This window comes from Mercenaria mercenaria, chromosome 17 (assembly GCF_021730395.1).
Source record: "Mercenaria mercenaria strain notata chromosome 17, MADL_Memer_1, whole genome shotgun sequence".
Lineage (NCBI taxonomy): Eukaryota > Metazoa > Mollusca > Bivalvia > Venerida > Veneridae > Mercenaria > Mercenaria mercenaria.
The window spans coordinates 34,444,210-34,457,987 of NC_069377.1; the positions used below are offsets into that span (position 1 = coordinate 34,444,210).

The window sequence follows — 13,778 nt, forward strand, 5'->3', positions numbered from 1 at the left end:
AGGTTTAGAACAATATCATGTTGAAATACGAACTCTATTCTGTTTTAAAAACACACATTGATATATTTGTTTCGTAAGTTTATTTTGTTAGGTTTAACGTTGCACATTTATAGGTGCCCCTTCATGCATTATATCATCACGGGCGGGTACCTACATGTAGGTAGAACCATCGATGGCTTCCTCACATGACGAATTCAACGCCCCGGGTGAGGCTCGAGCGCACATCGGTGAGGGGCAGGTGATCTGAAGTCAGCGACCTTAACCACACGGCCGCGGTGGCCCCTGGTTTCGTTAGACCTGCAAATATCATTTAATAAAGACATAGAGGGGAAAAGATTTTAAAGGTTTTCACAGATAAATGGAAAAATATGGAATCTGTTTTTAAGATACAGCGGGACGAAGTCGTTATTTTGTTGTGATTTTACTGCTTTACAACGATATCCGCTCGTTTGTAATTTCTAAACATCTATGTTATTTTTTTGTTAAGGATTCCTTTCTGTACACACCTGATATGTACACAACCATACATACATTAATGTAGTATTACTGTCTTCATGCTGCTGAATTCTAGGAACGTGGCTATCCCTTCTTTTGCACATTTTCCTCTTTCAAAGGATATTCTCGTTCTGGGACACATAACTGACTAGCGAGTAATTACTCTAATTTTCGTAACATTACTATTACGGTCAGTATAACGATAGAAGTTTTGTTTAAAACTAAACAAAAATCTAAGCTTTCGAATATTATAGACTGAGGTTGTTTTTATCTTGCTTTCTGTGCGAGCAACTACAATTTCGAACTGAGAACCAGCTATTGCAATATATAAACCAAAAAAGACTCATCCTAAATTAAAATTGTTTCCTTTTCACGTGTCTGGCCGATGGTTATACCAAAACATGTACTTCACAAATCTTCCAGTTTCAGTTAAGTTGAATAGTAATGTAATAAGTGTTTACAAAAATCTAACTATGATCAATGTTACTGAAAATGTATTTATATATCGCATGAAACAGTTTGAAATAACGATTTAAATTAAACATGAAGACGGATTGTTGTGATTTTGTTAGGTTTAACGTCGCACCAACACAAGAAAAGGTCATAGGGTGATTTTCCAGCTTTGATGGTGAAAGGAGACTCCAAGTGCCTCTCCGTGCATATTTTCATCATGGGCGGGAACCTGGATATAACCATTGACCTTCTGTAAGCCAGCTGGATGGCTTCCTCACATGAAGAATTCAACGCCCCGAGTGAGGCTCGAACCCACATCGGTGAGGGGCAAGTGATTCGAAGACAGCGACCGTAACCACTCTGCCACTGAGGCCCCTGGTTTTCTTGATTGCCGCGATAGATTAACTGAGATCAATAATCTGATAATTATAAATGGGTTTATCAGCGGACGTTAAAGTATAGTGTTCATAAATAACTTTCGACCGAATCTAGTATCAGCTGTACTTTGAGTTTATATACAAACTATTTCTGACTTAGAACCAGTTTTTTTTTTACATGAAATATTATAGTCAGGTGTCCGAATGATTCACGGGGAATTAGGTTCTATTCAACGGGATTATAGAATGGTTTGAAATATAAACAAAACAACAATGCTATATCAATTATTTATTTTAGTAATTTACTATGTTACGAAATTTAATTAATATATCAGCTCCATTTAAAGTTGTGGTCTGATCCGCTTGCCTGTTTGTTGTATATGAACTTTCACTTAGAATATAGTTTTCTGGTCCACTTTGATTTTAGAAGTATATATTTATGCTAAGCTTTGACTTAGAATATAGTTTCTTGATCCACTTTGATCTGAAATAGAATGAAGGAGAAGTATACATTTAACATATACAAAGTTTCACATACAATGTAGATCCAGATACATTTAAATACGAAATAGAAATATGTAGGGTATATAAGCTTTCACGTTGAATATAATTTTCTGATCCATTGTAGTCTGAAGCAGAATCGAAGAGAAGTATATGCAAAGTTTCACTTAAATATAGATCACTTTTATACAAGAATATAAGTATGTTATCTGAGCTTTCACTTAGAATATAGTTTCCTTGTCCATTTTCATCCACTTGTGACTTCACTCAATTACACCCTGCCATGAGACATGTTCGAAATATATAAACAAGGACACTTTTGCTTCGAGTCTGGAGTTATGGTCTATACCTTCAACACAATTCAGTACGAGGGGAATTGTCAGTGGATCACACAGTTTTGTCGTATCCACAAGGAATGTTTATAATAAATATAATAAATGCGTTATTACCTGCTTTGTTGTAGGATCACATGTAGGTGGTACATATGTTTCCAATGGGTTCTCAGGGAAGTTCACCTGAAGCAAACATTTGTTGGTTACCATCTGAATGCGCTGACCAGGTTTCTTCACGTATACACCTATAAACAACAGCATATGTTTGAAACATGTATACTAATTGAAGAAAACAAACAAACAAAACAACAACAACAACAACAACAAAAAACAACAACAACAAACAAAAGAAATCAAACAAACAACAAGGAGTGACATATATTCTATTGTTGTTGCATATGATCTTTACCAGGTTTCTTAATGTATACACCTATAAACAACAGCATATGTTTGAAACATGTTTAATAATTAAAAACAAAAAAAAAACAACAAAAAACAAAAAACAACAACAACAAAACAACAACAGACAAACAAAAGAAATCAAACGGACAACAAGGAGTGACATATATTCTATTGTTGTTGCATATGATCTTTGCCAATTTAATTTAATTTGTAAAGTTATTTCACACTGAAATATTAGTTAATTGATTTTACATTTAAACATTAAATTTGCTGCGTTTTTGAATGTGGCTTTTCCTGTTGGACTTTTTGTCATTCTTTTTAATCTCCATTGCCATAGATATAACAATTTTCCTTTCGACTATATATATAGTTGATAGTTTATTATTTTAACAAAATCAGGAAAGACCTTGACCCTAGACCTTTATCCTGGTTTTGACATGGCATTACCTTACGCTGTTTGTAAAAAAGTACTTTTAACTCACTGTTTTATATAAAGGAATATAGACCCGACACAAAATTCTTTATCTTTTTGTATCACCAAACAACTTAACCAAAACAGCTTCAAATAAGCCAAAATGAGACATATGTCTTTGATCCTCAGTGTTACATTGGTTTCGAAGCGCGAGTGGCCCGGTGGTGTAGTGGTAACACGTTTGACTGTCAATCCTTAGGTCCGGTATTCGATTCCCGGTCCAGGCACTAGAAATTTATGCGAGGTCAGTAATAGTTCATCCTAGGAAAGACGGCTTTGCGTGCATCGGTGTATACACCGGGCAGGTTAAAGATCCAGACTTTCAATTTGCGGACTGCTAGGCTATGAGATAATTGTGCTTTGAAACAGCGACATGCCATAAGCTAACACCTAGTGTAAATATATATTTTAAAATATCTCCATGCACAGACGTGGTGCCTCCATAATTGAAATAAATGTTGGAGTAAGGGCCATGACTCACAAGTGTGACGTGTCGTTTTATTCGGATGAATATTTGCGTAAATTACTTTTTAAAATACGTTTATGTTTTAAGTATTTGGACGGATAACTTGATTCACATTGGAGTGTTAAGGCCAGCCACTGCTATGGAATTTTGTATACCCTTCCATTATAAGAAATGACTCTATCACATGCCCCAATATTAAGAGATGACAATTAAAACAATGTTTTAATCAAATAACATGTCAGACACCAAAAATAGTAATTTTATGTAGACTTAACCGATTCATTTCTTTACAAATTTTAAATGAACACCCTCTTTGCATGTAGAAACCTAATGCCCGCAGAGACTTACCATTCTGCTGTGAAAATTAAAAAGCCGTACATTCAGTCTAACACTTATAAGATATACCAAATTTCACAGAAATTATCGCATTACAGGATTTTGACACAAATTTTATGATCGTAAACATTACATTTTTATCCAGCCAGATTATGTCTAATTGATTCTCACGGGTTTCACTACACCTTTTTTCAACCAGACCAAAGCCGCGTTTCAATTACAACATCTGACTTTTACCTGAGACAACATAGTATGTATCCCGAATAAAGGTAACTCCACAGGCAGCGCTATCAGCTGGTGTATATAACTTCCCTGCATCCGGGTTGCTGTCTGGAACCTGTGTGATATATACACAAAGTTGCTATCACTATACACTATTGCGCCAATGCCAATATATCACACTTTTTATTGATCATTTCATTTATTTTGTTGGGTTTAACGTCGCACCGACACAATTACAGGTCATATGGCGACTTTCCAGCTTTGATGGTGGAGGAAGACCCCAGGTGCCCCTCTGTGCATTATTTCATCACGAGCGGGCACCTGGCTATAACCACCGACCTTCCGTTTGCCAGCTGGATGGCTTCCTCATATAAAGAATTCTCAGCGCCCCGAGTGAGGCTCGAACCCACATCGATGAGGGGCAAATGATTTGAAGTCAGCGACCTTAACCACTAGGCCACGGATGCCCCAATTTCTGAGCCAGGAAACCTCAAAGACATGCATCGTTAATAGAAAAATATATGAGCCGCGCCATGAGAAAACCAACATAATGGCTTTGCGACCAGCATGGATCCAGACCAGCCTGCGCATCCGCGCAGTCTGGTCAGGATCCATGCTGTTCGCTAACTGTTTCTCTAATTCCAATAGGCTTTGAAAGCGAACAGCATGGATCCTGACCAGACTGCGCGGATGCGCAGGCTGGTCTGGATCCATGCTGGTCGCAAACCCACTATGTTGGTTTTCTCATGGCACGGCTCATATATTACTTGCACCTGACTTTGTGGCAAAGAGAAATAAGCATGATTAAAATCAATAGGTAATGATCTGTGGGTGGCTCATAATATGGAAATCAATAGGTAATGATCTGTGGATGGCTTATAATATGGAAATCAATAGGTAATGATCTGTGGGTGGCTTATAATATGGAAATCAATAGGTAATGATCTGTGGGTGGCTCATAATATGGAAATCAATAGGTAATGATCTGTGGATGGCTTATAATATGGAAATCAATAGGTAATGATCTGTGGATGGCTTATAATATGGAAATCAATAGGTAATGATCTGTGGGTGGCTCATAATATGAAAATCAATAGGTAATGATCTGTGGATGGCTCATAATATGGAAATCAATAGGTAATGATCTGTGGATGGCTCATAATATGAAAATCAATAGGTAATGATCTGTGGATGGCTTATAATATGGAAATCAAATTTCTTTTATTTGAGCTTGAAGCACAAATATCTTTCATTTGATAAGTAAACGTAATAAACATTTTTTTTCATAAAGAAAATATTTTCTAGCTTTAAAGTATGATAATAAAATTTAATAGCGATGTGTATCATATTAAAACAAAGTTTTATTTGCAATAGTAGTGTTTTAAATTTGCAATATTAGTGTTTTATAAAGAAATATATTTAATCCATAAATACTTCTACAAAACAAATGTTAAAACATTGAATAAAGCAAAGAAAAAAGTGACTTATCCTAAAAAATGAAATGCATGAAGTAAAAGACTTTTATGACAAAGTATTGGTTATTGTTTTAAAAATATTTTTTGCCACTAAGAATTTCATTTAGGAAACTGCTTAAAGTGTTTTAATTATACTGAGCATACAATTAATTAATGAAAGCTCCTGTACAGAAAATCAAACTGTTTAAACAATCAAGAATTAAAAAAAAAATACAACGTTATAGTGGTCTTTTAGAGTACATCGTTTCCCGAAAATTTATACATATAAAAATACTATTACGGAATGCATTAATCTTTCAAATATTTCAAATACCATTATTACATAAGATGTTAGAAATATCTTTTTATCTTTGTTAGAAATAACTTGAAAGGCTACTTGCATTGTAACAATAATAGTATCTAAAGGCACTGGCCTCTAGATGGCACTACAGCAAAAAAAAATCTTTTTAGATTTCAGGAAATTATTGTTATATTTCATTAGAAGGCTTTGGAACTAAGTTAATTGTGCTGACACATGAGAATTAGTTGTTTTTACTTATTTCCATAAAACAAAGAAAAGCGTTTTATTTATAACCGGGGGTGAAAAGCTTTATATTTCACGGTCGTTAAGTACGAATTCCTCTGTGTTGAGTTGGTCACGTAACAAATTGAAAAACGTCTATATTTTTAGGTTCATTGATTTCAAAAAAGCATATGATTTTATTAATAGATGTAAACTTTGGAAGAAATTAGGCAATACAGTATGTTTATCTGAAAAACTATTTAAATATTTTAAGATCCCTATGTAGTACTGTTTTGTCTCGTGTAAGACTTAATGTATTATGTACTAATTTGGTTCTATGGCTCATGTGGATTTAGACTAGGTTGTGTCCTGTCACCCTTTTTGTTTAATTCCTACGACTTTTCAACGACTTGGCGTCATATCTGAAGTCATTTAATATGGGAAGACATAATAGGTTTTTACTCTATGCTGAATATGATGATATTGTCTTATTGGCTGAAACCGAACATGATTTACAGTTTTTATTAGATCGCCTTAATGACTGATGCTGTTCAAATGGTATGATTATTAATACAGATCAAAGTAAAGTGATGCATTTTCGTCCTAAGTCACTCGTAAAAACTGACATTGAGTTTCATTGTGGTGTAAAATCTTCAGATATTGTTGATAGATATTCATATCTTGACCTTGTATTAAATGAAGAGTTAGACTATAGCCTAATGTGCAAATCGTGCCGTAGGTGTTTTAATTGCTAAGTTTAAAACAGCTGGAGATTTTACATATGATGTTTATAAAAAATTGTACGATTCTTTAGTGTGGCCAGTCATAGATTATTGTTCTCGTATCTGGGGTACAAAATCATACTCTTGTGTGAATGCTGTTAGAAAACAATGCGTTTCTTCTTTGGAGTCGGGTATGTAGCTGTAAATAGTGAAATGGGATGGGATCCCCTAGCTGTACGACAATGGGAATCTGTTTGCGATTTCAGGGCTCGTATTTCTTCATATCCTGATAATAGAATTAATAAACGTATCGCACAATGAGCAGATCAGAAATTGGATACTGTATCAAAGTTTTAATATCGCATATAATCCAATACATAGGATAACAAAGTTCATGCGAATACAAATTTTATTTCTCGGGACATTTCTCTTTTCAGTTTCATCTTTAGTACACGTTAACTTTAAACACAAAATTACTCATATTTATCCGGTTCAAAATGCAACTGTTGTTGATAGGTTAAATTTGACACCTTCAACTGAGCTAAAAAGTTAACAAGAATATTAAAAAAATAATTTATTATAAGGGATGAAGAATAACTTTATCTAGCTGTCACTGTAAGTGATACTCTGAAATCCCGGAAATAAGCGCGGCTTATTTTAAATTTCCGTAAGGATTTGGTGGCTTATTATCGAGACCGGCTTATTTATGAGTCCGGCAACATTTTGAGTACATATATTCGGTAACGGTTTAAAAATCGGCTTATTTTCGAGTACCGAAATACTATAGATACGGATGTCATATTTGTTTTGCTTTTCAGTAAAAACATCGACGTCAGACATATCTGTTTTGTTAAAATTTCTTAACACTAACAGGTAATTACCCATTAAAAAGTTTTTGTTGTATGTCTGCGACATTAACAAGACAAATACACATATGGTTTTAAATCAGCCTATACAAGCATTTACTAGATTTTTAAATTTTACAACTTACACAATACGTGCATAGAACATCTGCCTGATAATGTATTTTTATTACTGAGCCATTGTTTGTTAATAAATGGACATGTTTTAATTGTTTAATTACTGTAGACACTGACGTGACAAGAATGTATTTGGAGACCAGATAAAATGTTTAATTAGTCTTTTTAAAAAATGTTATTAAGTATAGTGCGGGGTTTAGAAAATCAGCAAACTTGCATTGTTTAAGTGGTTTTTATTCCAAAGTATGTTTTATTGCTATTACATGTGGAAATAAATCTGCTATTTTCATGTTGGTAACTCTTTCTATCTTATATGATCGTCGCTGGTACTACTACTGATACAAAAATGGTGGAGGGCTTATTTCTGAGTGTGGCTAATTTATGAGCCCTTTTTGCCTGTACAAGTGAAATGGTGGCTTATTTTCGAGACCGGCTTATTTTCAAAACCGGCTTATTTTCGGAATTGCAGGGTATCACAGCAAGTGGGTTATTTCCGTAGACAATAACTTATACTTACCGTAGTTCTATACTGATGTAGCATCTCTACTTTATACACCCTATCAATGCCTACAACAGTTCCATTGTCTTTAATCTTAAACACACTGGCTGCAAATAGAATGAATATGTCATATCCGTCAGTCAAAATAATTTCAAACAAGCCATATACTTGATACTTTGCAGGCAATCAAAAGCTTTTGGCATTAAAAGGCGTTTTATTTTTGTGAAATTATTTAAAATTAACATGTTTATGAGCAACTATCATTAAAGACAAAATGAAGTTAAAAGTAAAAGAAACTCTGTTAATTTGTAAATCTCAGTAACTGTTTCAAAAACAAAAAGAAATATCGGTAAAACCGATGGATGCTCCCCGAAATATGCATATCAAAATAACAAAGGCGGAATTTACTGACTGGGCACACAGTTTACTGACGTTGAATGATCGAAAGGCTGTATCTCACTGAGAACTCATTCCAGCGGATAATGAAGAAAATAATGCGCGCCTTGCATCCTGAATGTTTGCTGAATTCCAGGCAGTGGTTGCTGAGTAATCCTCCTGACTATGATGACGCTAAAGTTTACTAATGTTGAATAAATGGGCAATAAATCAGTGAAAAATTATCCAACTGAAACACGAAGGTAATTTTCGCATCTCTTCTTAATAGTGAAGCCTATGAAGTATGGATAAAGCGGTTGCTGAGAAATACTCCAGACAAGAATAATTCTATACTACTGATGAATAATCAAAGGATAACAACTCGGTATATATGAAATCATCCGACCAGAATACGAAGATAATATGCCCATCTTCTCTTGATGATGAACCTTCCTATGAAGTATGGCTAAATTCAAACCGGTGGTTGCTGCAAAATACACCCGACAAGAATTGTACAATTATATACTACTGCTGAATAATCAAAAGGCAATAAATCAGTGAAAAATCATCCGACCAGATCACGAAGACAACATGCGCATCTCCTCTTAATAGTGAAGCTTCCTATGAAAATTCGCTAAATTCAAACCAGTAGTTGCAGAGAAATGTCACGGACAAGAATTGTAGTATAGTAAATTTCTGTTGTTAAATAATCAAAGGGCAATAATTCAATAAAAATCATTCGACCAGAACACAAATATAATATGCGCATCTCCTCTTGACAGCAAAGCTTCCAGTGAAGTACGGATACATTCCAAGCAGTGGTTGCTGAGAAATATTTCGTACAAGAATTGTACTATAGTATACTATTGTTGAATAATCAAAGGGCAATAACTCTTTGAAAAATCATCCGATCATAACATGAAGATAATATGCGCATCTCTTGATAGTGAAGCTTTCTATGAATAGCTAAATTCCAACCATTGGTTTCTGAGAAATACCACGGACAAGAATTGTACTAAAGTATACTACTGTTGAATAATGTAAGGTCAATAAATCAGTGAAAAAATCATTCGACCGAAATACAAAGATAATATTCGCATTTCCTCTTGATAGTAAAGCTTCGTATGAAGTATGGCTAAATTCCAATTATTGGTTGCTGAGAAATACTCCGGACAAGATTTGTACTATAGTACACTATTGTTGAATCATAAAAGAGCGGTAACTGGGTGAAAGAAAAAACACCCGACAAGTACACGAAGACAATATTCGCATCTCTTCTTGATAGTGAAGCTTCCTATAAAGATCAGCTAAATTCAAACCATTGGTTGCAGGGAAATATCCTGGACAAGAATTGTACTGTAGTATATTCTATTGTTGAATAATCAAAGGAAAATAACTCAGGGACCCAAATATAATTTGCGCATCTCCACTTGATAGTGAAGTTTCCTATGAATGGCTAAATTCCAACCAGTGATTTTTGAGAAATACCCCGGACAAGAATTGTACTAAAGTATACTATTATTGAATAATCAAAGGGCAATAACTTGGTAAAAAATCATTCGACCGAAACCCGATTTTACGGACAAGAATTGAACTAAAGTATACTGCTGTTGAAAAATGAAAGGGCAATAAATCTCTGAAAAATCTTCCGACGGAAACACGAAGATAATATGCGCATTGATAATAAAACTTCCTATGAAGTATGGCTAAATTCCAACTAGTGTTTGCTGAGAAATACTCCAGACAAGAATTGTACAATAGTAACTAATGAATAATCAAAGGGCAATAACTCTGTGAAAAAATAATCCGACCAGAACATGAAGACAACATGCGCATCTCCTCTTGATAGTGAAGCTTCCTATGAAGTATGGATACATTCGAACCAGTGGTTGCTGAGAAATACACCGGACAGGATTTGTACTATAGCATATTATTGTTGAAATATTAAAAGGCAATAACTGGGTAAGAAATCGCCCGACCGAAACACGTAGAAAGGTATACTACTGTTTAATAATCAAAGGAAAATAACTCTGTTAAAAATCATTCGACCGGAACACGAAAACAATATGCGCATCTCCTCTTGATAATGAATCTTACAGTGATGTTTCGCTAAATTCCAACCAGTGGTTGCTGAGAAATATCACGGACAAGAAATGCGGGACGGACGGATGGAGGAAAAGGCGACTATATGTTTCCCCTTTGGGGAATATAAAAATTACCGTACCAAAATCCGGATTGCAGAACTTTTGCTTTGTAGTCATAGGATCGCAAGTGCATGCCGAGACGTACGTCAGGGTACAGGCTAGGACAAGCAATACGAGACCAGCTGATTGTGCCATCTGAATAAATAAAAAATGCAAGCGGTATAGTATCATAGGAACAGTTTTCTTACACTTCCACAGTTTTGTTTCTAGTTTATTATCAAATTGTTTCGAGATGGCTATTTTAATTTCCTTCAATGTTACTCTTTAGAGAATCAAATTCATTATGTTTGAAATGCTGGCTCCTTCAGAAATTATAGACCCATTTTGTTTATCCTATTATTCTACAGTGCACCAAAAAATAAAAAAATAAGATATCAGAAAATAATCATTTCAATATACAATGGTGTAACACCAATCTAGCAAAATCTTGAATTTTCTTTTTTCTGTAAATTATTAAGTTGAGGTGATCTCTCATGCGGAGGAGAGATTAGACACTGCTTATCATATCGAGGATGAGAGCATCATTTAGATCAGCTATGGACCCTTACGGCGAGGACAGCAGGAACATGCAAATTAGAAATTGTGTCTCATGGAGAAAACGCAACATGCAGATTTCACGGTGTACCTCATGGGGAAGATCACAGCAACACGCAGATTAGACACTGCGCCTCTTGGCGAGGACAAAATCATCATGCAGGTAAGACATAGCGCCCCAAGGCGATGACAAAAGCAACATACCGATCAGACGTTGTGCCTCATGGCAAAGACGACAACAGCTTCAGATCAGACGTTGTGCCTCATGGCGAAGACGACAACAGCTTCAGATCAGACGTTGTGCCTCATGGCGAAGACGACAACAGCTTTAGATCAGACGTTGTGCCTCATGGCAAAGACGACAACAGCTTCAGATCAGACGTTGTGCCTCATGGCGAAGACGACAACAGCTTCAGATCAGACGTTGTGCCTCATGGCGAGGACAACAACAGCATGCAGATCAGCCATGGTGCCTCATGGCGAGGACAACAACAGCATGCAGATCAGCCATGGTGCCTCATGGCGAGGACAACAGCAATATACAGATCAGACGATCAGACGTTGTGCCTCATGGCGAGGACAACAACAATATGCAGATCAGACGTTGTGCCTAATGGCGAGGACAACAGTAATATACAGATCAGACGATCAGACGGTGTGCCTCGTGGAGAGAACAAGAACAGTATGCAGAGCTCATGGCGAGGACAACAGCAGCATGCAGCTTAGACGTTGGGCCTCATGGTGAGGACAACAGCAACATGCAGATCAAGTGATGTGCCTCATGGCGAGGACAACAATAATATGCAGATCAGACATTGTACCTCATTGCGAGGACTACAGCAACAAACAGATAAAATATTGTGCATCATTGCAAGGACAACAACAATATGCAGATCAGATGTTGTGGTTCATTGCGAGGACAACAACAACATGCTGATCACATATTGCTTTTGTAGCATAAATGTTTACCACTAGAGACAACACAATACTAAGCAGACAAAAGAAAGCAGACAAAAGAAAGCAGATAGACTTAGATCCGTTTAATTTTTTATCACAGACGTAGCAAAATTACGAAATAATTGAACATTTAAATAGTTGTAACATTAAATGGCTGGTTTGTACAATGTAATTAAATTCAACTTATCTCTGATAAAACTACGATTACAATAGATACTCGCTTAGGCAAGTTAAAGAAAATGTTACACTTACGATTTAGACAAGTTTTTGATATTAAGCTATCCAACTTCAAAGCCAAACTGAAAATTTGGAACGAACTATCAAGTCTCTACTTTGAAAACCCTGGACGACTGTTTTGAACGTTAACAGGACTGGTCTATATATAAGGCTCTATACAGTCCGGTCCATATTTTCTGTTACAATGTTTTTCCTTAATTTCTCTTTAAATAAAAGACAAAATTATTCACCATTCTAAAGAACTCCAATGATTCGTCAACAAAAGGATTTTGGTAGGGTAATTTCGAGTCCCAAACTTTGACTCTAATAAACCCCACAGACGGTCCGTACCCAAATAGTATACTGCAATGAAACGAAAGTGATAATTACACCACGTGTTGAACATTATTTTGCCACCAGCCACTTTGGACACCATTTTCTTATATGTCAATTTTTACTTTATCTGTTGGCCGATAGTTATAAAACTCTTAAGGCTACCCGAATAAGCATAAATGCAACACTTATTTGGTAACACATTATAAAATTTCAAAATAAGTATCTTTCTGAAATTTTCACCGGCCTGGATTTTCACACAGAGTAAATATTTTTTTTTGCCCATGAACAGGACCTTTTAAAGATATCTTAAGAATTTAACATGATGTTTAACATATATTTGTGTGTTACAAAATACAGTCGCAATTCACGAAAACCTCAGTTACAGAGTTGGTGTATCTAAGAGTAGAAAAAAATAATGCCTTGTTTCGAAAATGATGAATTTTCTGCAGACGTCTAGTGCATTGTAAGCAGAAATCTTGAAAGTCAGATTTTTTCTTTTTTATAATTTTGTAAGTTTATCTGACAAATGTTGACACCTTATTACAATAACTGACATATAAGTGTAATAATTGCTATCAAACTAAACAGTAAAATATTATGACACCTACCAAAATGCCAAAAGATATTAAAAAAAAACAAAAACAACATGGACAAAAGTCCAACCGGAAAACCACATACATTTAAATATAGCCAAGAACGCGCACGTAGACTTGAATTATTTATAGTTACGAAGTAAAGAGTAATTCAGGTTCTTTTCAGTCGTTTTCCTACATAGGTAAATTTCTCATGTTTTTGATATTTTTATTTCATATCCCTTTTTCATTTTTTATTGTACGAGGGATATATTGTTTCGCTCATGTTGATCGGTATGTCGGTAGATACTTTGGTTTCCGATCAATAACTATAGAAAACTTTGGCCTAC

The 13,778-nt window shown here is 35.3% G+C and overlaps 1 protein-coding gene across 1 annotated transcript; it reads right to left on the bottom strand.

Annotated features, from left to right (window-relative positions):
* Positions 1 to 1,601: 1,601 nt before the first annotated feature.
* On the bottom strand, positions 1,602 to 12,697 carry LOC123537543 (uncharacterized). The gene is made up of 6 exons (XM_053527652.1): positions 12,557 to 12,697; positions 10,834 to 10,948; positions 8,253 to 8,341; positions 4,072 to 4,171; positions 2,276 to 2,403; positions 1,602 to 1,809 (listed from the first exon to the last, which is right to left on the bottom strand). The coding sequence occupies exons 2-6, from the start codon at positions 10,946 to 10,948 to the stop codon at positions 1,780 to 1,782; spliced, it is 462 nt and encodes a 153-aa protein (XP_053383627.1). The 5' UTR covers positions 12,557 to 12,697; the 3' UTR covers positions 1,602 to 1,779.
* Between the last annotated feature and the right edge of the window lie 1,081 nt (positions 12,698 to 13,778).

Bases quoted from the DNA above. Each gene is read 5' to 3' on its own strand.
- LOC123537543 (XM_053527652.1), bottom strand. From the start codon at position 10,948: ATGGCACAATCAGCTGGTCTCGTATTGCTTGTCCTAGCCTGTACCCTG. The intron at 8,342-10,833 runs GTACGGTAATTT...TTCTATTTGCAG, and splicing joins GTTCTGCAATCCGGATTTTG to CCAGTGTGTTTAAGATTAAA. The intron at 1,810-2,275 runs GTAATAACGCAT...ATTCTATTTCAG, and splicing joins GTGATCCTACAACAAAGCAG to ATCAAAGTGGATCAAGAAAC.